Source organism: Lynx canadensis, chromosome A3, assembly GCF_007474595.2.
Source record: "Lynx canadensis isolate LIC74 chromosome A3, mLynCan4.pri.v2, whole genome shotgun sequence".
Lineage (NCBI taxonomy): Eukaryota > Metazoa > Chordata > Mammalia > Carnivora > Felidae > Lynx > Lynx canadensis.
This window is the reverse complement of record NC_044305.1, coordinates 15,456,050-15,479,181: the sequence shown is the minus strand read 5'-3', so window position 1 is coordinate 15,479,181 and position 23,132 is coordinate 15,456,050. Positions and strand designations below refer to the sequence as shown.

At 44.3% G+C, this 23,132-nt stretch overlaps 1 protein-coding gene and 1 long non-coding RNA gene across 5 annotated transcripts in view; one reads left to right on the top strand and one right to left on the bottom strand.

The window, feature by feature from the left end:
- Positions 1-459, bottom strand: part of LOC115510057 — a 35,903-nt gene extending 35,444 nt beyond the window's left edge. For all 3 annotated transcript variants that reach the window (XR_003967590.1, XR_003967593.1, XR_003967591.1), the window contains exon 1: positions 283-459. This is a non-coding gene — a long non-coding RNA (uncharacterized LOC115510057). The remainder of the gene's footprint in view (positions 1-282) is intronic.
- A 314-nt stretch (positions 460-773) lies between these two features.
- YWHAB (tyrosine 3-monooxygenase/tryptophan 5-monooxygenase activation protein beta) lies at positions 774-22,195 on the top strand. 2 transcript variants are annotated; one of them, XM_030309528.2, is made up of 6 exons: positions 774-912; positions 15,342-15,644; positions 17,819-17,942; positions 18,825-18,988; positions 19,794-19,889; positions 20,188-22,195. In XM_030309528.2, exons 2-6 carry the CDS (start codon positions 15,351-15,353, stop codon positions 20,242-20,244), a joined length of 735 nt encoding a protein of 244 aa, XP_030165388.1. In that variant the 5' UTR covers positions 774-912; positions 15,342-15,350; the 3' UTR covers positions 20,245-22,195. The 2 variants fall into 2 exon arrangements, with proteins under 2 accessions (XP_030165388.1, XP_030165389.1); XM_030309529.1 differs by lacking the exon at positions 774-912 and adding an exon at positions 4,239-4,268.
- Positions 22,196-23,132: the final 937 nt, after the last annotated feature.

Genomic DNA, 23,132 nt, shown 5'->3' with positions numbered 1-23,132 from the left:
GAGTTCAATGGGAGTGGGGGCTGTAGACGCCTGTTTCCTTCCCTTAAGCTTTCCCTAGGAGGCTTGGGAAGGGCGTGTCTCAACGAAGAGATCACAGAGACCCGCTTCAAAAAAAGAACCAAAGACTTGGCCGGTTCCAGTCCTGGTCCGGGCCACAAAAGAGCAAAATGGTAAGTACCGTTAAAGGGCTAAAGGGAAGATTAAGCGAAAATTGAGGGAAAAGCAATTTCTGTCCTTCCCTAGGTCCAGTATTCCCAAAACACATGGCGAAAGGGGACTGACCTCAGCCTCCGACCCGGTGGCGATTCCTTTTTGGGTGGGGAGGGAACGGATGACCCCGGAGACTGTGGTCCTGGTCCTGCCGGGTTCCGAGCCCAAACAGAGATCGCAGCACCTGGGGCTCACGCCCGCCCAAGCCCTCACCTCGCCCAGTCCCCAAGTTCCCACACGTTCCCTCCTCCCCCGGCTCCACCCCCTCTTCTCCCACCGCCTCTTTCCGCCCCCATTTCCGTCCCCCTCCGCCCGCCTCCTCCTCGCTCCGCGTCCGCGGCGTCCGGGTCTCCTCTCCCCTTCTCCTCCCTCCGTCAGCGCCCCTCTCGGGCGGCCGGGGCAACCCCGTGGCCCGCTCGCCCAATGAGGAGCCGGCGCAGGGGCGGGGCGGGGCTCGGGCCGGAGCGGAAGTGGTGACCGGAGCGGAAGTGGAGCTGCCGCCACCGCCGCCGCCGATTCCGGAGCCGGGGGTAGCTGCTTGCCGCCGCCGCCGCCACCGACTGCCGCCTCCTGCCGCCGCCCGCCGCCGCCGCCTTTGCAGCCGCCGCCGCTGCTGCCTGAGGAGTGGGCTTGGGAAGGAAGCGGTGACCCGCGCTCGGAGCTTCGCCCGCAATCACCTTTGCTCCCTGTTGTCCTCCCCCGGTGAGTGCGGTGCGGGGTCCGCCCGGGGCCCCTGGGGGCCCAAGCGCGAAGCTTTTCCCAGGCGCCGGCTGCCGTGGCGACGCGGGCGAACTCGCGGGTGGACCCCGGGAGGTGTTGGCGCGCGGCTTCCCCGGCCCCGCGAGGCCGCCTGCGGCGCAGGCCCGGCCTGGCCGCGGCCCCTCCCTGTTTCCGGGGCCGAGCCCCATCGCTCTCGGAAAGGCCTGGGCAGCTCTCGCTGCCTGCGGCCCTGCCTTGCGGGCGGGGTGCGGCTCCGAACGGGACCCGGAGGGACGTCGACCCGCGGACCCCCGACCCTCCATTCCACCCCCCTCCCCAGCTTCGATCCCTGCGCGACTCCTCCCTGCTCCTTGGCGAAAAACCGACTCTTTAAGCCCTATTAACCCTGTTCCTTGCTTTCTGGTTTCCAAAAATTAAATTTAACCCAATACGGGCGAGTTTTCCGAGGCCCAGGGCCTGTATTGACTCCCCTGGATGGGTAAGGGGTTTAACCTTGGGAGAGAGCAAAGGGGAAACCCCCTCCCACTTTGCAGTAAAGCCATTTCTTCATCGTTCGCTGGCTTGGGAGCCTAGCAGAACCCGAGATTCCCTAAGAAGCACAGGGTTGAGGTTTGAACCAAGAAAATGCATTTGTTGGAACCGGTTACTGAGTCAGGCCTGATGCCCGGGAAAAAAATATCAGAGACTGAAAATCGGGAGTGTTTTCCCACGGTATTTACCGTCATTAATGCCAAAGTCTTTGTGTCGTCACCCAACATTTACCCATACTGTGTGTTAGCACGTTTTTAGGGCTGAAATTTGCTGGTGCCCTCCCTGGTGATGGGGAAGGGGTGGGGATTGATTTGGGCCCTTATCTTAGAGGATTGAGTACATCTTTGTTGCAAATGGAGAACTGCATGTAATGGGGTTTTCAAAGGTGGCAGTATTGGTAATTGCCAGCGTTTCTGTAAAAATGCATGTTCTCTTGTCCTTGGCTTCACTCCCTTTTCTTTGGTAAGGCTAGTAGCATCAGACTCTGATTTACTTGTCCTGTGTGGGAGACAAGAATTTGGCAGATGATGTTATGAACATACAAAATCAGGCGGCCACAGGATCCAAAGCAGAAAGATGAAGCACTTTCAAGAACATGAAAATTGTCTGAATTTCTCACTGTGTCTCAATTGTTCATCTGAAACCACACACATAGGCAGTTTATAGAACTGGACACACAGCTACTCAGCTTTTTGCATTTTCTCTTTGGAAATTTATGTGTATAAATAGTGCTTGATTATTAGTGATTTTCTTGACTGCTCCCAACGTACCCCATTTCTCAGGAATATCTCAGTTGTCTGAGCCCTCATTTTTCTTGGATCTTTTTTCCCTAGCAGCATACAGAATGGTGAGGGTAAAACGTGTCAGTTTTTACTGAACCCTACTTAGAATTTTAGGTGTGGTCTTCCAAATGGAACGCTAATAATTCGTAGCAACTACTGAATTATTTTCCTAGACTCTCTTCGGTGAGATAAGAAACCATTCACCCATCTTACAGATGAAGTCTTTATGGGAAATGAGGCAATTTGGACTAGACCACACGCCTAGTTTTTAGATTGAATATCCTCATTCATCAGGAGCAAATGTTTCTGGACTGTCAGCCCCTGGAGTATGGCTCCTACCCTATAATCTTCTGTACATTTCCCATCATGCAGTGCTTGTGTTATGTTGAAGCCATTTTAGAATTGGAGCCCTATAGATCAGGAAGGCAGCCTCCATAAAACCAGGCGGAGCAAATTTCCCATGATGCTAGTTCCGGAGGCACAGTCTCCAGAGACTTGAGCCACTGCAAAAGTGACTTTTGCCCATTGGCTGTGGTATAGAAACAAAGAGCACTGGACTTTGGAGTCAGATAAATTTGGTTCAGGTCTTTCCTATAGCATTTTCTAGCTGTGGGATCTTTAGCATGTTACTTAATCTCTGGTTCTTAGCTTCTCTATCTCCAGAGTTGTCCTGAGGCCTTTTTTACAAACTGTAAACTGTTAAATATAAGCTTTTGGTTTTGTTTTTTTTTTTTTAAATCACAGAGTCCACTATTAATAGCTTTCTTTTTTCTTCAGCTGCATTCTCATGAGACCCATCCCTGCTTTATATACCTGTTGCTTTTCAAAAATCAATATATGATTGTAGAACTTTATTTTGTGTATAGCATCTCCAGTCTTTCTGAGCCTATTTGCATCTGTACAATACGAATGGTAATATAGTCTTTGTTGTGTTGTGACAAACTCAATAATTAAAATAAGCATATGGGGTATAGTAGGTGTTTAATAAATGTTAGTTGACTATATCTGTGAATGTACATATATAGAGACTAGACAAAGCATAAATGCTACATAGTATAGACACAAGAATCCATCCATTTGTGGGGCACTTGGATGGCTCAGTTGGTTAAACGTCTGACTCTTGATTTTGACTCAGGTCACAATCTCCCAGTTCGTGAGTTTGAGCCCTGATTCATGCTCTGCTCTGACAGCCTGGAGCCTGCCTAAGATTCTCTTTCCCTCTCTCTCTGCCCCTCTCCTGCTTGCTCGCACGTGAGCTCTCTCTCAAATAAACTTAAAAAAGAACCCATCCATTTGTAATTTATTCATCAGCTGATGAGGTAGCATCAGGTAATTAGTCTATAATAATAGTGATCACTTACGCTGTCTACTGTGTGGCAAGCTTTGTTCTAAGCACCTTACACATATTAACCAAGTCTTCATAACAACTAACAATAAATAGGTAAGTACAATTAGCCCCATTTTACAGATAAGGAAATTGAGGCATAGAAAAGTTAGATAATTTTCCCAGGGGTGTATATACTTAGACCCATACACAGCACAAGGTAAGTAAGCGCTGCAGCCAGAAATCAAACCCAGGCACTTTGGCTATAATAACAGGTGTCTGCTAATGGTAGAACATGTTTTGTGTGAGCACCGTTTAGTTCATAACGTTTCTTTACACATATCCTATTACAGTAAATGTGTTTGGGCAGGAATTTTAGCTATTTTTGAGGATAAATATCACCTAATACATTGGAGGGACCGTATTCATTCTGACCTGTAGGGATGATACTGCTGGTGTGCATCAGGAAGCAAGCTTGTGAAGACCCCAGTGTTTCTAGCTAGGTGAATTTGCTTCATATTAGGAAAAGGATTCATCAGTTACTTTGTGGCACACTGATTTATCTAATCCTAGGTTCTTTACCTAATGGGATGTGGTCAGGACTGTCATCACTGATTTTGGCTTATCATACTACTTTTTTTTGTAGATTTTGATACTTTCCATATTTTGTTGGGGAGGAAGAGATGAGAAAATAAATCTACGTAAGTAGAGAGAAAATTATAATTTCCTGTTAGGCTACCTATTCTTTCAGTGGCATCACATTAGGCGGCTGTCCTTGAAATAAGGATACCCCAGACTTAACTAAGATTTACTTGTAAAGGGACTTTACACCCCTCGGTTCCTGCATTTTTGTAGGAGAGTGGGTGGCAGTATACACAGCTGAGGGTGGATTGTTTTTTTGGAAGAATTTGTTTTTTAAAAGATACCTTTCGAGCATTAAAACCATCTTGGTCTATAACAGGAATGGTTTGTAGTCAGTCATCTTTGTCATAGGGGAAGAACTTTACGTTGGGCTGGATTCTAAGGGATTTTTCTAAGGGGATATACTTAGGGATGGAGTAAAAATAGACTAAAGTACTTTTATTTGGGATATGTGTGCTAAAAGCCAAGGAAAAAGCTTACTGCTTTCTGGGCTAAAAGATCTTCTAATACAGGCATAGTTGTGTTTCTAATATGTACTTATAATGAGATGAGATTGATTGATGGCCTCAAGAGAACAAGTCATTCCCAACAGTAAGTTAGTGAGACAGCCTTTTTTTTTTTTTTTTTTTTTAAATAATCTGGCCAGTTCTCTCTTATGTAAGTTTTTTTTCCTGTTAGTTTTATTTCATTGTTTAACCTGAGAGACCCAACAGTAAAAGTTATTTCTGAATGGCCTTGGCCGGGACAGAGGTAACAATAAAGTAGATATGAATCCTGGCCATTGTTCTATTTGCCCACAGACCTCAAAGCTTATTTGACAGTCTCTTGAGTTTTTGGCATAGGCTATTTTTAACTCCTTAATTTTATTTTGATTTTTAAAGCTAGATGAATTAACGTAAGGCCGATTCTGAAATCTCACTGTAATGACTTTGTATGTTTTTTGAAAAGTTGTCCATTTTATCTTTTCCTTAAGTAAGCATTGGGAATCCTAGTTGAGCATTAGGAGGTAGTGTCACATAGAGGAAAGACCATGTGGCAGCTAATACCTGTGTGACTGTGGGCAGGTTACTCCTGGCATCTGTGAAAGGGGACAATGGCACCTACCTCATAGAATACTTAGGATTAAGTGAGTTGATAATAAAGGCCTAGTGCTTTACACATTTAGGTAAACCATAAATGATGGGTATTTTTGTTATTTATTAAATCAACAATCAACTGGCATGGACTTTTGAAAAGAGGAGATGGACAGAAAATATTCTAAGGGCTTGTTGAAACTCAGTTTGAATCTATAAATATAAAAATTGGGGGGTGCCTGGATGGCTCAGTCCATTAAGTGTCTGACTTCAGCTCAGGTCATGATCTCGCAGTTCGTGGGTTTGAGCCCGGCATTGGGCTCTGTGCTGACAGCTCAGAGCCTGGAGCCTGCTTTGGATTCTGTGTCTCCCTCTCTGTTCCTCCCCGACTCATGCTTTGTCTCTCTCCCTCCTTCCCTCCTTCCCTCCCTCCCTCCCTCCCTCTCTCTCTCTCTCTCTCTCTCTCAAAAATAAATAAACATTAAAAAATAATTCAAAAATTAGTAGCTGAGAAACATTAGTCAAAAAGTATAGTGTTGTCTTCTGATTGGAGCTAAGGTGGCTCTATTCAAAAAGTAGACTAAGGCAGAGTGTAAATATAGTCTGTATTTTATAGGTCAGATGTGGTCTACTTATCTCTGTCCACATAGGAAGTAACAGCCTTGTGCACTTCTTTTAAAAAAGTGCATTGAGTGGCGCCTAGGTGGCCCACTCGGTCAAGTGGCCCACTCTTGCTTTTGGCTCCGGTCATGATCTCGCAGTCGTGTGATTGAGCCTGGTGTCAGGCTACATGCTGACAGCACAGAGCCTGCTTGGGATTCCCTCTCTCCCTCTCTCTCTGCCCCTTCCCCACTCATACTTGTGTGTTCTCTCTCTCTCTCTCCCCCGCTCTCTCTCAAAGTAAATAAATAAACTTCAAAAAAAAAAAAAAAGGTGCATCAAGTGATGAAACAGTCCTACTCAGCATGGCAGGCATTATGCCACAAGTTGGGTGCCCAGAGATAAAGTCTGGATTCCTGCCTTAAACTCCCAGTCCAGTGTGGGAGTCAACAAAGACATTTAGGGTAAACTATGCTAAGTGCTACTTTAGAAATAAGCATAGGTAAATTAACATGTGTCTTTCTTTTAAAAGTCTTTAAATAAATCCATTTGGGTTTGGGTCAGTCAGTTGAGCTTCCGACTTTGACTTCCTCTCAGGTCATGATCTCACAGCTCCTGAGTTTGAGCCCCTAGTCAGGCTCTGCGCTGACAGCTCAGAGCCTAGAGCCTGCTTCGGATTCTGTCTCTGCCCCTCCCCTGCTTGTGCGCGCACCCTGTCTCTCTTTCTCTCTCTAATAAACATTAAAAGCAAAAATGAGGTGTGTAGTTAAGTGTCCCTTCCCTGGCTGACCATGTTGGTTAGACTTTTGTGTGGCTGCTGTTTGAGTGTTTACAGTGCGTAGAGACGTTAGTATTTTGCATCTGAACTGGTTACTTCTTACAAAAACCATATTGTGTAGATTTGCCTGTTTTATGCATGAGAAAACAGACTCACAGAGGTCAGGTAACCTATAGAGTTGGGGTGTGGTACTGGTAGTTGGGCTGAGTCACTCCATTATGTAGGTGGGCTCAAAGCTTTTGAACCCTATTCACAAGATTGACCAGTTGAGCTGCGTTTATGGATCAGAATCAGCATATTGTCTTTTGGGATTGATCCTTTAAAGCCAAGATATCAATTTGTTGTCCTGTCTGCTGGGTTCACATTGTGTGACCTTGGGTATCACTTAATGCCTCCATTGTTTTAGTTTTGGCTAATTGGACATAATTAACAACAATATTCAATAACTGATGCGGAAGAGGGAAGAGATTTTGAAATAGAAGTTTTCCTCCACAATTCTGTGTTTGCTGGACATCAGCGCTAATGATTTTGTATTTCGGACATGCTGTTTCATTTTCTGACAGAGAGCCTGCAAATGTTCGGACGGAATTAAGTTGGTGACATGACTGTGAATTTTGTGTGTTGAATGGCACACAGACATGTTTAGAGTGGGTGTTTTTCAGCGAGTAGTTTTCTTTTTTTTTTTTTTTAATTTTTTTTTTTTTTCCAACGTTTATTTATTTTTAAGACAGAGAGAGACAGAGCATGAACGGGGGAGGGGCAGAGAGAGAGGGAGACACAGAATCGGAAACAGGCTCCAGGCTCCGAGCCATCAGCCCAGAGCCTGACGCGGGGCTCGAACTCCCGGACCGCGAGATCGTGACCTGGCTGAAGTCGGACGCTTAACCGACTGCGCCACCCAGGCGCCCCTCAGCGAGTAGTTTTCTTTAAGAGCTAGGAGTACTTCACTTTTTCTGGGTAGCACCCCCTGACCACCAGATCCCATTGACTTTCTCACTCCTTCCTGCTTGTAGCTTGGCATCTGTTTTTCCTTCAGCGGAGTGACTCGAGAACTGTACCTTTGGCCTTATGGTGCTGTGGATGCTCTGTCCGGAATGGTGCGGCTGAACGCTAGTCAGAATTTACGATCCCTTCCTACCCTGTGGAAACTTGGGAGTCTAGATTTTTAAGGTGCTCCTGTCAGTGAGTTCCAAGAAAAGAGTTCATACTCAAAAAGAGTTTTTTCATTTGCAGTGATTTCAACACACACTGAATTATATGCACTACGTTTTTGTGAAGTAGCTTAAGAGTAAGAATGTGTCTACTTTCTTTCCTTTACTCCGACTGGGTACCTACTAGCCCTTTTTTTGCACATCATCTTATTTGATAGCAACTAATGTCTCCTTTTAACATTTGAGGAAACTGAGGCTCAGAGAAGTTACTTTAAACGTCGCCAAATTTCTCTTTTTGAAGCCCAGATTTGTTGTATGTGGGGCTTTCCTAGAAACAGATTCCATTCCCGTGTGTTTCATAATTAGACACATGATAGACCATGGCATCCTTATTTTAAATTTCTAGCAAATTATTAAGCTCTGTTAAAGCTCAGTATTATTTAAAAAGAAAATTTTTTTAATGTTTATTTATTTTTGACAGAGAGAGAGAGACACACACACAGAGCATGAGCAGGGGAGGGGCAGAGAGAGAGAGGGAGACATAGAATCTGAAACAGGCTCCAGGCTCTGAGCTGTCAGCACAGAGCGCGATGTGGGACTCGAACTCACGGACTGCGAGGTCATGATCTGAGCCAAAGTCGGACGCTCAACCGACTTTGCCACCCAGGTGCCCCAAAGCTCAGTATTTTAGAATTGAGCATGTCCTTTTCCTTGAAGACAAAACATAACTGAAAGTTAGATATAGCTGAAGGCCACGTTTCACAAGGTCATTTTCAGTTCTTTTTCTTCCTTGCAAGGCTGCTTTTCTTTTTTTAATATGGATTAGCACTGGGTAGTCATTTTTATTTTTATTTTTTTCCTTCCTGTGCTTGGATATCTGCTTCAGGCTACTGCGAAATGGCCTGTCAGTATTCTGAACCTGGCTACAAGAAATCCTCTAGGCAAAGAATTTTGAGATAGAGGGCCTTGGTTGGTTCGTAGATACTTTCATTTCAGCATTTACTGTCAGATTTGATGTTTCATGTATTTGAAGGAAATCCTGTTATTTCATGGGCACCCTCAGAATTATTCTTCATAATATCACTTAGTGGTATTTTACAAAAATGAAATACTTTTGTGCCTCTTTTTCTTCCTCTTCCGATTATATGTATCTCTTTAATAGATAAGTGACATTAATTCCCTTCTTTTAACAGGCCTGTAGTCTCGTACCAACTATCCATCTTCTTAACCGCTCTGCTCTTGGAGATTTAGCTTGTTTCCAGTTTTTCACTAAGCATTGCTGATTTAATCGGCAAATGCTTCCCAGTCCTCTAAAGTGTTTACAGGACCTCATCCAGTGGCTTAGCAGAGATAGACACCTATCATCATCATATGGCTGTGCTTGAGAACCGTTCTGAGGCATCTCCGTGTCGGCATTCCTGATTGGTGCCCAGCACAAGGAAGTCTGCTGGTACTCTGCCTGGTTTGATGTGTTGCGGCCTCTAACAGGTTTGCTCTGGCGTCTTGAGCGGTCAGTGCCAGGCTGGATGGTGAGACCACAGCCTTTTAAGGTTTCGGGGAGGCAAATAAAGGACCTCTTGCTGATGTTTCTCTTGGTAGGACATTGGTTGAAAGTCTCAGAAGAAAAGTAGGTCCTGATTATAAACCGTCACTTCTTGGCATTCAATTCAAGAAAATTCAATTAGGAACTAATGAGCGAAGGTGTCATGGTTAACATGTGTGTCCACTTCGAGGCTGTTGAAGGCTGGAGTCTTATCTAGGAATGTTAACGTTGTAATATACTCACTTCCTATACAAGAAGAATCTAGACTTGCTTTCCTTCTCCTGGGTTGAATGTTAAGTAAATAAATAAAAAGCCGAGCTCACATCTGTGGGCCGACACGGGGATGTGTAGGTACTGTTAGAGGAATAATAGTGCTTCCATTGGTTTCACACTATGCATTTCTTTTCAGAAAAAGATTTCCTTTAATTCCCTGCACCACCTCATCACAGCACCTCTTGTGAGCTAGATGTCATGTCTCCAGTGCACAGATTGGAAGGCTGAGATCGAACAAGCTCACGGGGCTTTGTAGTAGCACATCCCGCTCTTACACCTGGTCCTGTTGCCTTTCTGCCATAACCACATACAGCTACCCTGCTCTTTCTGCTCTCCTGGTACTGATTTGTTGAGAAAAGTTGACAGATACTTATTTGAGCATTAGTTCTGTGCTTGGCACAGCGTTAGGCATTAAGTGAGAAACCAATGGGGAGCTTTCCTGTGAGGACATAACACGTGGCACTGTTGATGAAGGGACCCTGCTCATCGTGTGTACCAGCAAACATATGGAATGTAGGCCCTGGACTGTGTCATAGGCTACAGGTACATTTGGATTCACAGGCTGGTCCATCAGCAGGGGCTGGGGTAGCCATGGAAGGCTTTCTAGCCAGGTGGATGGATAGGGTTTGCATAGGCAGGAAGTACAGAGGAGAGCATTCTAGACCGAGGAACTAAAAAAGCCCTTTCAGAGGTGTTTGAGCCTGACACGTGTAGGGTATTCGAGGGTCTTCTCCAGCCGGAGAGAAAGATCCATGTTGGAGAGTGGCCAGTGAGAAAGCCGGACCGGTACGGAAGAGCCCCGTCGACAAAGGACTTCGAAGGCCGGGCAGAGTTTAGACTTGGTGGAGCTGCCAGAAGGTCGTTAGGGTGACTGAGTGAGGGTGGGGGCGGGACTAAGAGTTCCTTTGGTTTTTTTCTCTTTTTCTGTTGAAGTACAGTTGACTGGCCGTGGTACACTAGTTTCAGGTGAACAAGGTAGTGACTCGACAAGTCTACACGTTAATGCTGTGCTCACCCGAGCGTAGCTGCCACCGGTCACCGTCCAACGCTGTTACAGTACCGCTAACGATATTCCCTGTGCCATGCCTTCGGCAGAGTGATTTTGGAGGAGGATGCAGGCGTACAAGGAATGAGGTACACACATTATGAGGATTTAATGTGCTCGTGAAGAATAGGTACTTGGTGTTTTGAATTATCTGAGCGGAGGGAAAACTGCCACATTTGCAGTTTTATTATTCCTTCGTTTGGGGATCCGTTCATGCAGCAGATGCCAGTTGATGCGGGTCGGGTGCAAGGTGCTGTGGGAGATCTGCCCTGAAGAGTTTATGGTGTGGTGAGGGACTTAGAGATAAATACGTATCATTTTAGTACTGAAGAAATGGGATAAGTCATGAAGAGAGAGATAGATGAAATGCTTTGTTGAGAATATTTTCAGCTTGGAGCAGCGCTCTCCAGTAGAAATAGAATACAATCCTCACGTGTTAAAAATTTTTTGGTGGCTACATTAAAAAAGCAAAAAGCATGTGAGATTTACTTCAATAATTTTTTATTTTTTTGTTATTTTTAATTTTTTTTTGTTCGTTGGAGAAAGAGTGTGAGCAGAGGAGGGGGGCAGAGGGAGACAGAGACTCTTAAGCCGGCACCACGCCCAGCGCGGAACCCGTGTCGGGACTTGATCCCGTGACCCTGGTATCATGACCTGAGCTGAAATCAAGAGTGCAGCACTTAACTGACTGAGCCACCCAGGTGCGCCTATTTTAATAGTTCTTTTAAAAACTTAACTCCACATATCCAAAATACCATGGTTTCCACATGTGACATAGCTACATGTGGCCGGTGGCTATCATGTTCGACATCTCCAGCTTGGTGGTTTCAGAAAGACTTCATGGGGGGATGGCACTCGGGCCACTCTCTGAAGAATTCTGTATGCTCAGTAGATGGGAAAGGACGTTCCAGGCAGAGGGAGTGGCTTCGTGAGCAAAGACATGGAGACCGAAAAGCAGACTCCCAGGAAAACCATTTTGGCAGAAGCACAAATTGTGTGGAGGGCATGTTTTGGCAAAAGGCTGGAAAGATAGGCTGGAAAATCTTCAATGACGGGAGTGAATCCGACTACTATTGGAAGGAGGGAACTTTAAAGAATTTTGAGCAGGAAGTGACTCAGTCAGAGTTTTAAGAATGGGTCTGTTCTTTAAGACACCAAGAGGGCGGAAGGTAACAGGAGACTAAAGGCCGTGGGTCTGGGGAGACTGGAAGGGAGGCTTAATGCAGATGCAGAACTAGGAACTGTTCCAGATCTCTCTCGTCTCCTGCCTTCCTCCAAACTGCTGGGTGTTGTGTAACCCATTTCCTGTTGAAATTGGTCTAGCTGCTTCAAAATCCGTGTTATATAAGTCAAAAGTTATGTAAGCAGTAGGCATCAGGACACTTGGCTGTGGATTTTGTTTGTTGTAGTTGTCGTGTGCCTGTGTGTGTATGAAATTAAAGTTTTTTAAACAGATGGGTACATTTTTGAAGACATGTATTCAGTCTTAACATATCGTGATGGCTCTCAATGTCCAAGAAGCTCTTGCAACTTCTGAAGAAGCTTGAAATACTTGGCCCCGAAACAGCCCATATTTGATTTTGAGAAATAGGGCATGTACCTTTGGGAGCTCCCAGGGAGCAGTCAGGATTCTTCAGAGAGGTAGGATTCAACTTTTACTGTTTGGGAGGGGAGCTTAAGTGGGGGGCTGGCAAGGCCAAAGAGTTTCGTGGCATCTTTGGGGCAGTGTTGATCCTTTGTGTTTCTCTACTACTCTTTTATAATCCCGCATGTGATGGCTTGGCTCTGAATTGGCTTTGGGCCAGTACTTTATTAATTGGAATCTTTCCTGGTGGAGTTGCACAGGTGCTGTTCGATGAACTTCAGAGTGGGCCCCACTAAGTGATTGCTAACTTTGAACTCATCCACAAACTGGAACGTTTCTGAAGTTATTGAAAGTTAGCTTCTCTCAGAATGTTTCTCACTTTGAGGAACAGCGAAGATAGGATTATTTGCTGTCTGAAAGTCTGAACGACTTTGTGGTCAAGAAAATTAGACATAGTGAGTAAGTGTGTAATTTGAACACGAAGGATGGCGTCCTTTTGATGGACTTTGATCAGAGTAGACTAGGCTGTGTTGTGGCAGCCACCAGCACCAGCATCTCCGTGACTTCACCCAATGACCATACTTCCAGTCCAGGGCCAGCCTGTAGGAGTCCCTGCACGACACAGTCACTCGGGGACTCAGGCTTCCGGCATTGCACAGCGTCTAGAGCACACGGCCTTCTAGATGGCTGCTGTATAAGAAGAGAGCCTCTCCAATGACATACAGGCTTTCAGTTGTCACCTGGAAATAGCATCGTTGCTGCTGTTTGATTAGAACTGACGCTGTGCCCCTGGGGACTGCCGGAAAATGTAGGAGAGCAAATGGAATGTTTCATGAGGGTTATTATCTCTGTTACAGTCTCCCTCTAGTGACGTGGGTGAAGATGTCGGGCAGATCAGGTGAGACTTGCTTCACTGAGTGTGAGCTTAGAATTAGCAAGCCTTATGTAGGACGAGGCTCTGAGTATGACTTAGATCATAGGCAGTGGGAAGGAAAATAGTAGTTCTGAACTTAGAGAACCAAATCTGTCGGAATTGTCTAGGTTTGGGGCGTATCTTATCTTATGCTCCATCTAATAACACATTTTCATGTGATAGGGCCCTCTGTAGAATTCTCGCTTAAAAATGCAGAAATACTTGAGGCAAAACCATGTTGTGAGGAGAGGTTGTACTTCCTTTGCTATTTTAAAATTATTAGTCATTTTCAGAGTCTTAAATTGTGATGCTGTGTATATAGTAATGAAAGAATTTGGGTTTTCTGTTTTATCTTTTAAAGATTTTATTTTTAAGTAATCTCTACACCCAGCATGGGGCTCGAACTCACAACTCCAAGATCAAGAAAGAGTCTGACTGAGCCAGCCAGTCACCCCTGAAAGAATTTGTTTTAAAAATACTGATAACTCCGGAGTGCCTGAGTGGCTCAGTTGGTTGGGCGTCTGACTCTTGATATTGGCTCAGGTCATGATCTCAGTTTGTGGAGCCTGTTTGGGATTCATTCATTCTCTCTCTCTCTCTCTCTCTCTCTCTCTCTCTCTCTGCCCCTCCCCCATGCTCTCTCAAAATAAGTAAACTTTAAACAGATACTGATATTCCTACTATTATTTAAAGTAGTATTTTCCCTTTTTGTACCTAAGATAATAGTATATTTGTGCACCGTGGCACAGAGGGACATATCAAAATTTAAACTAACAGTACGTAAAACAAACTTTTGGTTCGTTTTGTTTAACAAAATTTTTTAGCTACATATTATCCAAAAACTGAATTCTCTGTAAATAGTGATTATTGTGAGGAATTGACTAAGGTGAGGTGAATAATTTGAGGCATATTAACTGATGGGTGTCTAAAAGGTTTGATAAGCTGAGGTCACTGAAAGTGACTATTCCAAATTTTTTTTTTTAATTTTTTTAAATGTTTGTTTACTTTAGAGAGAGAGCGCGTGCCGAACGGGAGAAGGGCAGAGAGAGAGGGAGACACAAAATCTGAAGCAGGCTTCAGGCTCTGAGCTGTCAGCACAGAGCCCGATGCGGGGCGTGAACTTGGAAACAGCGCGATCATGACCTAGGCCAAAGTCAGACACTTACTTACCCGACTGAGCCACCCAGGCGCCCCTCAAAATTTTTTTTTAAATGAACTCAGTTATGGTTTGAAGTTCTGTTGCTGTGCATCTTGAATGCGTTCCTCTTACAACCTATGCCATATACAAAATTAGTGCCTGATGCTTGTAATGCTCTAAACTTCTCAAAGCACCTTCACATAGATCAGGTCATTTGTTCCTCACGGCAGCGCCACGGAGAGTAGGTAATGCTCTTACTTTCCAGTAAGGAAATTGAAGCTCTCAGAGGTTAAGTGATGTGACCAAGGTCATATTCCACTTGTAAGTAGCAGAGCCGGTGCTGGAGAGAGCTGAATCTGCCTGCCTTTGGTTTATGCTCTTGTCTACAATGTGTCCTTGTAACAAAGTTAGCAAAGTGCAGAAGATCCAGTAACGATGGCTCCTATTTGTAGGTGCCCGCTCTTGATGGGCACTACCAAGTGTAACATTTAAAGCTCTAGCTTTGCTTTAAAATTAATGGAAGCAATCATCACACTTCATCACACGTAAGGTGTTTTTCTCTATACTATGGGGAAAAAGTCATACTGGTCAAAACCAGACAGTTCTGGAAAGAAGTTAAGGATGTGTGTTTAGCATAAGCCTCTAAAGAAATAGTTGGTACAGCAGCCTCCATGTGCTGGGAAGGCAGACAGGACACGTGGGGACAGAGATGAGTCTCCAGGGGTCTCTCAGCAGGGTTGCCTGGAGCCTTCTCCGAACCTCCATTTCTTCACCTCAAAAAGGGGGAAGGGATTGTTGTGAACATAGCTACTCTTGGTAAAAAAAAAAAAAAAAAAAAACCCTAGAAAACTTAACAAAGTTCTTAACCCCGTAAGTGCTCATGTTCAGCATTGCCGAGGGCTTTTGGAAGCACACGTTTCGTATCTAGGTATGATTCTCACCACACGGTTTGAAGAAGATTTACATTGCATTTCCTGGGCCCTGAACCCTGACACTTGCTTCCTCTCTTTTTTCTCTCTTGCTCCTGTTCTAGGGAACGACCATGGATAAGAGTGAGCTGGTACAGAAAGCCAAACTTGCTGAGCAGGCCGAGCGCTACGACGATATGGCTGCGGCCATGAAGGCGGTCACGGAGCAGGGGCACGAACTCTCCAATGAGGAGAGAAACCTGCTCTCCGTGGCCTACAAGAACGTGGTGGGCGCCCGCCGCTCTTCCTGGCGCGTCATCTCCAGCATCGAGCAGAAGACAGAGAGGAACGAGAAGAAGCAGCAGATGGGCAAAGAGTACCGGGAGAAGATAGAGGCCGAACTGCAGGACATCTGCAATGACGTTCTGGTAAGAGGCCAGTGCTTCTGTTTCAGATAGTGATTTCCAGACAGTATCGATTTAATGTGCAAATACAAACTCTCAAACGACTTCTGAGAGAAAGGTGTTGGAATGTACTGGAAAGCTGCAAACCAGTTGCAACTAATTTGTGAGCGTATGATGTGATTTCTCTCACCTCTTATTTGATCAGAGGTTGCTCATCACAAATGGGGTGTTTTCCCCTCCCCTCAAAAAGACCTGTGATAAACAGGAACACTGAGTCAGCATCCCTCCATCTTTTCTTTAGAAACCGCGTCCAGATAGGCAGGATGCCAGGTAGGTGCAGCCACAGGTAGGCTGTTCTTCTGTATGTCAGGCTGAGTGGTGATGTCCTCTCCAGCAGGGGAGACGGGAGCAAGAAGCTGAGCTCCCTTTCACCCTCTCCCAGTCGCGTCTGCACAGTGTAAAGGCCTGAAAGTTAGCCGCGCCCGTCAGTTTGGCCTGCGTTCCGAAGCCAGATCAGATGCGGTTGGGGATTGTCCTCTCCTGGGTTTTAGATAAGCCGTGGTCAAGTGATTGATTCTGAACTATTTCACTCTGACCACAGTCTGGGGTTGGATGGGAGGGGTGCGTATCCTAGAGCAAGTCATGATCATATTGTCTTTCCCTCACATCCTGAGCCCACTGGGAACTTTCTTTTTCTTCCAGGTGAAATCAGGTAAAAATGAACGGTGAGGGCTGCTTTGAAGGGAAAAGGAATTCACACTTGTGGATCTACCTCCTCCCCTGCTGGCTGCCTCTCCGAATTACTGCCCATGACACCTTTCTTTTGAAAACCAGTACAAAGCTTGTCAGCCATCAGGCAGTACTCCTCCTTCCTAACCCATAAGGAGTCACACCCTGTCTGTCTGCAGAGAGTATTAAAATGACGACTGCCCCTTGCAGCTTCTCACTCTGATTGACTAAATTCCCTTACAACTAAGCTTTTGCATTGAGCTGCCCTTCTTATGAGACTCATGGTGTAAGAGTGTCATGGCTAAATTTGTTGCCTGTTCGTAATTTGGGGGTTTGTTAATGGTGCACTAATTCCTGAATGTTAGGTACATCTGGTATTCAGATGAAGTATGGCATGCATTCCAAGGGCAAGAAAGTTCCATAATTCCTGAAATGTAGACCAGCTTTTAAGAGCATCTGAAAGAATGTGAAGAAAAGCATGGTACTTACTGCCTCTTAACCAGTTTTTCAGGATGCCACATTCTAAAAAACTCTTCGAAAATATTGCTCTGTATACGAAGCTTGGACTCCTTCAGAACTGCTTTTGTTGTAAGCATAAATGTTTAAAGGAATTTATTATTAATAATAGTATTAGCTACTTTTTGAGTGCTTACTACGTGCCAGGCAACGTGTTAAGCGCTTCATATACACTAGCTCATTTATCCTCATAATTATCCTAGAAGATGGCTATTATGCTTCCCCATTGTATAGGGAAAACTAAGGCACAGGTGCTTAAATACAGGGTCACAGATAGTAAGTGGCAGAGGACGGATTTCTACCCAGGTCCGATTGATTTTCAACTTAGTTTTTGGCACTTTTGCTCTATTACCGCCTTTTTCCTCCCAAAAGGTAAAGATTTTTTTTTTTTTTAATTACAGAAGTAATACAAGTTCATTGTTTTTAAAAGGGGTGGGGGGAGCCAGGCAGAAGAGTATAAATAAGAGAGTAAAAATCATTTCTAATCCTGTCACATAGAGAACCATTATTAACATCTTGATAAATATCCCTCAAGAGTTTTCCCTTCCATATTTGCGTGTGCACATGCATATTTTAATATTCAAATAGGATTCATGTGGTATTTATAATCCTTTTTTCTTTTTTTTTTTCCACTGTGTTTGAGAACCTTACCATGTTATCAGTGTGGTTCTGCATCGTCATTTTTAAGGCCTTATGTAGCATTCCATTGTGTGGCTATATTTTAATCAACCCCTTGTGGATGGTCAGAGTGATTTTTAACAGAAGGACACAGGCATCTGCTGTTACGACCTGGGCTAAAAACCACTTAAAAGCTTTGGATGGAAATTATGTTTTTTTAAATCTTCAAAAATATTATTTAGAAGTGGTAGTATGTGTTTTGAACCTCAAACATAGTTATAACATCTTCTGACTAATATTTCCAGATTCTTAACAGAATGTGAATCATTTTTTAGGAGCTGTTGGACAAATATCTTATTCCCAATGCTACGCAACCAGAAAGTAAGGTGTTCTACTTGAAAATGAAAGGAGATTATTTTAGATATCTTTCTGAGGTGGCATCTGGAGACAATAAACAAAGTAAGTAACTTTTTTTTCTCCTTAGAAATTTGACCAGTAGTGGAGCCAGTCTTCCTTCATAAGAATTTTAAAACCGTTTTTGCTTTGTTCCTCATAGACACTACTGTCACAGTACTGAAAATTTTGAAGACCACAGCACTGTGCTGACCTGTGATTAGCAGGGTCATGGGGAGTGACAAATCAGAATGTATCTAAGGGGAAAACAGGGCATGAAAAGTGTGGCGCAGTAGTGCGTTTAAAGAGATCCTTTTCTTGAAAAAAAAAAAAAAAAGGCTCGTTATTGAAACTTTGAAGTATCTGGTAGCCTAGAACCGCTATAGTAAATAGTGATGCATTTCTTTCATCACATACGCGTTTTCGTGACGGTGATAACTACAGCTGTGCTTTTATTTAAGTGCCTGCTACGTGCCAAGTGTTCTAGAATCTCGTTTATTCCTTACAAAACTCTAGGAGTTGCGGTGGGAATCTGTTCGTTTTTCTGATAAGGAAACCAGGGCTCATGGAAGTTTTCACGTGCTCCAAACCCCACATCTAGTGAATAGGAGTTGGAATTCGAGTTTGGGTCTGTTGACTCCAAAGTCCATGATTCTTCCGCTGGAGCGTATTGTTTCCCGTGTTCTGTCTTGTTAAAGGTTATTTCTGTATTTCTTAACTGCTTTAGGAGACTTTGTCCTAATTGTTTTCATTTTCTCCCAAAGCATCTCATGTAGTACTTGGCTGAGAGTATACCTTTAACGAATGGTTGTTAATCAAATGGCGGAGACACCCCTCATTTGATGGTTCCTCAGCCACGCCCAGTGTGGTAAAATAACTGGATGGTGGTCCAATGTGCAATGCACCTGGGAAAGAACCTCCCCTTTAATGTTCTTATCTTTCTTATAGCCACTGTGTCGAACTCCCAGCAGGCTTACCAGGAAGCATTTGAAATTAGTAAGAAAGAAATGCAGCCTACACACCCAATTCGACTTGGCCTGGCACTGAATTTCTCAGTCTTCTACTATGAGATTCTGAACTCTCCTGAAAAGGCTTGCAGCCTGGCAAAAACGGTGAGAATGACCTTCTCTGCTTTCTGATCACAGGAAAACTGTGTGTGGGGGGGGGGGGGGGGGTTGGTTTTGGTTTTGTGCTTGTTTTTTAAGAATTTGTTTTTATTACCTGAATTTAAGAAAATTCAGGAGGAAGGTAGTGTGTTATTTCTTGTCAAGCTCTGGGCTCTGTAGGCGCTGTTAGGTATTATATTTCTCATACCAAGATTTGAAGTTGCTACTATGTAAACCAAAGAAAGAAATCAGACCAGGTTTTCTTTGTGTGCTGGGTTACCTCCTATCTTCTGTTGGTAACTCAGCTGCCTTTTCTACATATTTTTTAGTCTTTGAACATGCACACTGTTATTTAAGAATTTTTTAATCCGGAAAAGTTGTATGAAATGAATTCTCTAAGGTCTGGCACTTAATTGAATCAGATTTAGTGGTGTGAACTTCCGTTCTCACTTTATTCCCTGTATCCAGACCTTTGGAGTTTTAGTAAAGAAAGAAGAAAAGGGTTACTGGAAATATCTTTGGCAGTTAAAAAGTTATGTGAATTTGTGCTGGGTTGACGGTAACACCTGCTATCTTCTCACATACAGTGAAGTTCTCAGCTAGGACTTTTTTGTCATTGTTCATTGGTGCTTTATGAACATGCATTATCTGTTTGCTGAAACAGCTAGCAAACAAGGTCGTAATAGCCTCAGTTCCCCCAAAGTACGGTACTGGAGAAGAAATTGTATTCACTTGTTGTTAACAGAAAAAAATGGGGCTAAACTAGCTCCAGAGAACCTGTGACAGCTTTGCTAAAGGCTCTTTGTTTTAGGCATTTGATGAAGCAATTGCTGAATTGGATACACTGAATGAAGAGTCTTACAAAGACAGCACCCTGATCATGCAGTTGCTTAGGGACAATCTCACTGTAAGTATTGCTGGTTTGTGCAGCTGTTTCTGGAGGGTGTATAATCTTGTTCCTACTCGCTATTGCCCAAGACTCAAGGGGATCTGTACCCTGTAAGTACAGTTAAAAGTATTAAAATTGTTAAATTGGTTAGAAATGACTGCTGAAGTTTTGACCTTTGCAGTCTCCCTGTCTTCAATAATACAGGAAGAATTTTAAGCAGTGAAGATGGAAGATAAGCTGACACAGTCTGGGCCTACCTCGCTGAGTAAATTTGAGTAGCCCTATTTTGATTCGAGCTCTGTTTTTCTCTTTTCAGCTGTGGACGTCGGAAAACCAGGGAGATGAAGGAGATGCTGGGGAGGGAGAGAACTAATGTCTGTTGTGCTTCGTGATCTGTTCAATGTCACTCTGTACCCTCCACATATATCCCTTTTGTGCGATAAAAAGAAAAAAAAAAAGGAGTCGTACGTCGACTTTTAATTTTTCACAGCCTCAGCCTAGCAAAATGGTCCATGGGATAAACAGCTGGCGTTTGTATCTAAAACTCCGATTGGTCACATAAATGCCACGGCATTCTGAAGTTTTTATTTTGATTAACATTGACAGGATTACTGTGTGTTGAATTTTTTTTTTTTTTTTAACTGAACACTGTGATTATGGGGTTTTGTAACTTAGCAGACCTCTTACTGGTAGAAAAAAATAGACCTGAATTATGTGTAACTTTTTGGAAAGTTTAATCTGATATCCAACTAGTCCCTGAACTACAGTTCCATTGTAAAGTTGTACAGAAAGTTATAGAGATTATATTGTGACGCTGGGGCACGGAGTGAGACACCTGTCCTGTGACATTCAATTGTGACAGCAACTCAGAGTAGTTCTGCCTGTGTTTTGGGGATTACAGGCTCTTGGCCAGTCCGGGCTGTTGCCAGTCAAAAGTTCGTGACTGGAGACGTCCACAGTGTCTTCCTCTGAGTAAACTCGAAGCCTGAAATGGAAACTCTTTGTGGCAGATAATTGGGTTTTGACCCCGGGAAAAGGTCCAGTGCTCCTGGAACACGTGTTGTGTGACGTGTGGCTAACACCCCCTTCCTACAGCCGTCATACTGATTTGTCTTATGCTCCCGTGGTGGAATCGGTTTTCCTTATAACCAGGAGCTAGAGGAGCAAAAAGCTGTGTGTGTAGCCTATCAAAAAGGCCGCCTCTGTTTCCTGGGTGATACCTTTAAGAGTAATGTTCTGCAGAGATTGCCTCTCACTTGAGAGGTACTCAATCTTCAGGTGCTTCCTAGCTCCTGGCTTCTAAATTTTGAAATCGAAACATTCTTCCCACTGTCCCTTTTGACTGTTGACTTCGGTATTCTTTTCCCTCTTTAAGTTTCTGTCCTGCTTCCTGACACCGTTTTCTTTTTGAATTCTGCCGTTGTCTTCCGTTCATCATCGTATGTAATCCCATCTGGGCAGGGATGGGGGCCTGCAGGGAGTGAGCAGAGTTGTTGAGCACTTTGGTCAGCAGGCGGCGCTTCAAAGAGTTTCTGAGAAGAGCTCCCAGCACACAGCTCTGGCTTCCTCCAGCTCTCAGCACGCTTGTTGCTCTACAGTCATACGGAAACCTGAATGAAAAAAGTATTTTTAAATATCCATGATTTCTCCCTGTATTGCAGCCAGCCCTGACAATGCTTGTTAGTACCTGTCACCAGATCTCCCAAGTGTGCCTCCTCCAGCCAAGTTCACAGACCTGTTTGAACAAGACCCTATGATGCAGGGAAGTTGCATGAACGCCGCAGTGGGGAGAGTCCAGAATAGCCAGGCCTACCAGTCTCACAGTTCCCCCCCTCTCCCTTGAACATTCCACGTAGCCGTAGTGTCCACCTGTTTGTCCATCTGCTGAAATGAGAAAAGAAACATTCATGCACTGATTTAAAACAAACCAAAAGGAAAAAAAAAAGGAAAAAAAAACAAAAAACAAAAAAAATCCCTGCCCCCCCACCCCCCGCCCCTTCTAGCTGAACAAAAATGTGCAGTTAATACTTGGCGCTTGAAAATGCAGTAGTGAATGTGGAACGAGCCTGTCTGTATATCTGGTAGCTCTTTCTTGCTTTGTGTTTCCTCACCAGTATTCTGCCTCACGTTTGCTTCTGTGACGGTTATATTGCCGAGCAAGCACACCTGTGGTTGTGAAAATAGTATAGCAAAAAAAGAAAAATCCCCGGTTACCGATGTACTAGATTTGTGTATGTCTTTTCAACAGTTCTAGTTTCCACCTTACATGGAATAATCAGGAAAAGTGTAAAAATTCAAAAGTGAAATAAAAAATTTTATCAGTTGCCTGTGAATTGATCTATGGCGCCATCTCTCTCACTACCAGAACTAGCTACCTATTCTGATCACGCTATTTTTGGCTCAATTCTTTCTTTAGAAGTAGGAAACATCCTTATTTCATCCCAGTTAGAACCCCAAGTCAAGGTGTTGTAAAAGGGAAGAAATTAGCATTAACAACCATTTTCCACCCATTCTGTGCCACCTCTCCACCTTCCACAACAAACCGTCTTTTTTAGCTTCTGGGATTTGTTATCTACATTTATTTTGCATCCCATTCAAGACACACACGTCCCCCCCCCCCGCCCCCTTTTTTTTAAACCCTGTGAGAGATGGTTGCACAAGGCTTGGTCATTTCCAGGGTTCTACGAATCCCTGTCACTGTTCATGGTTCATGGTAGCCTGCAACCCTGTTTCCTTATGGCGTCTGCCCCCTTTGCAAAAACTTGCACACTCCCACAAGGAGAGGGGGAAAAACATCAGGGTAGAGTGTATTTCAGCCCAAGGTGAGAATGGGTTTGGGGCTGGCTTGCTACCATGTGCTGCCCAACCAGACTAGTTCCAGAACTTCCATCTGTGGCAACCACCCTCAAAGGGCGGTGGGAACCTGCCTGCCTATACTCTTGTTACAGTAGGGGACGGGAGAGTCGCTGTGAGAGGTGAGGGGAAATACTGGCAAGTCTTAGTGGTCCACTGTGGGTTGGGATTTTTTTTTTTTTTTATGCCCCCACACCATAGGTAGGTTAAGGCTGCAAGCTGAGCTTGGGGTCACTCACAACCTTGTACTGTTAGGTCCCTGCTGTCCCTAGAGAGTAATGGTGAACCTTCCGGATGGAATGCAGGTGGAATGGCTTGTTCAAAAGAAAGGCAGACAGGGAAGGTCCCGGAAAAGATTTCAGCAACGGGAGACCCAGTGTCAAGGGCGACCTCTGTGGTCTCATTTTC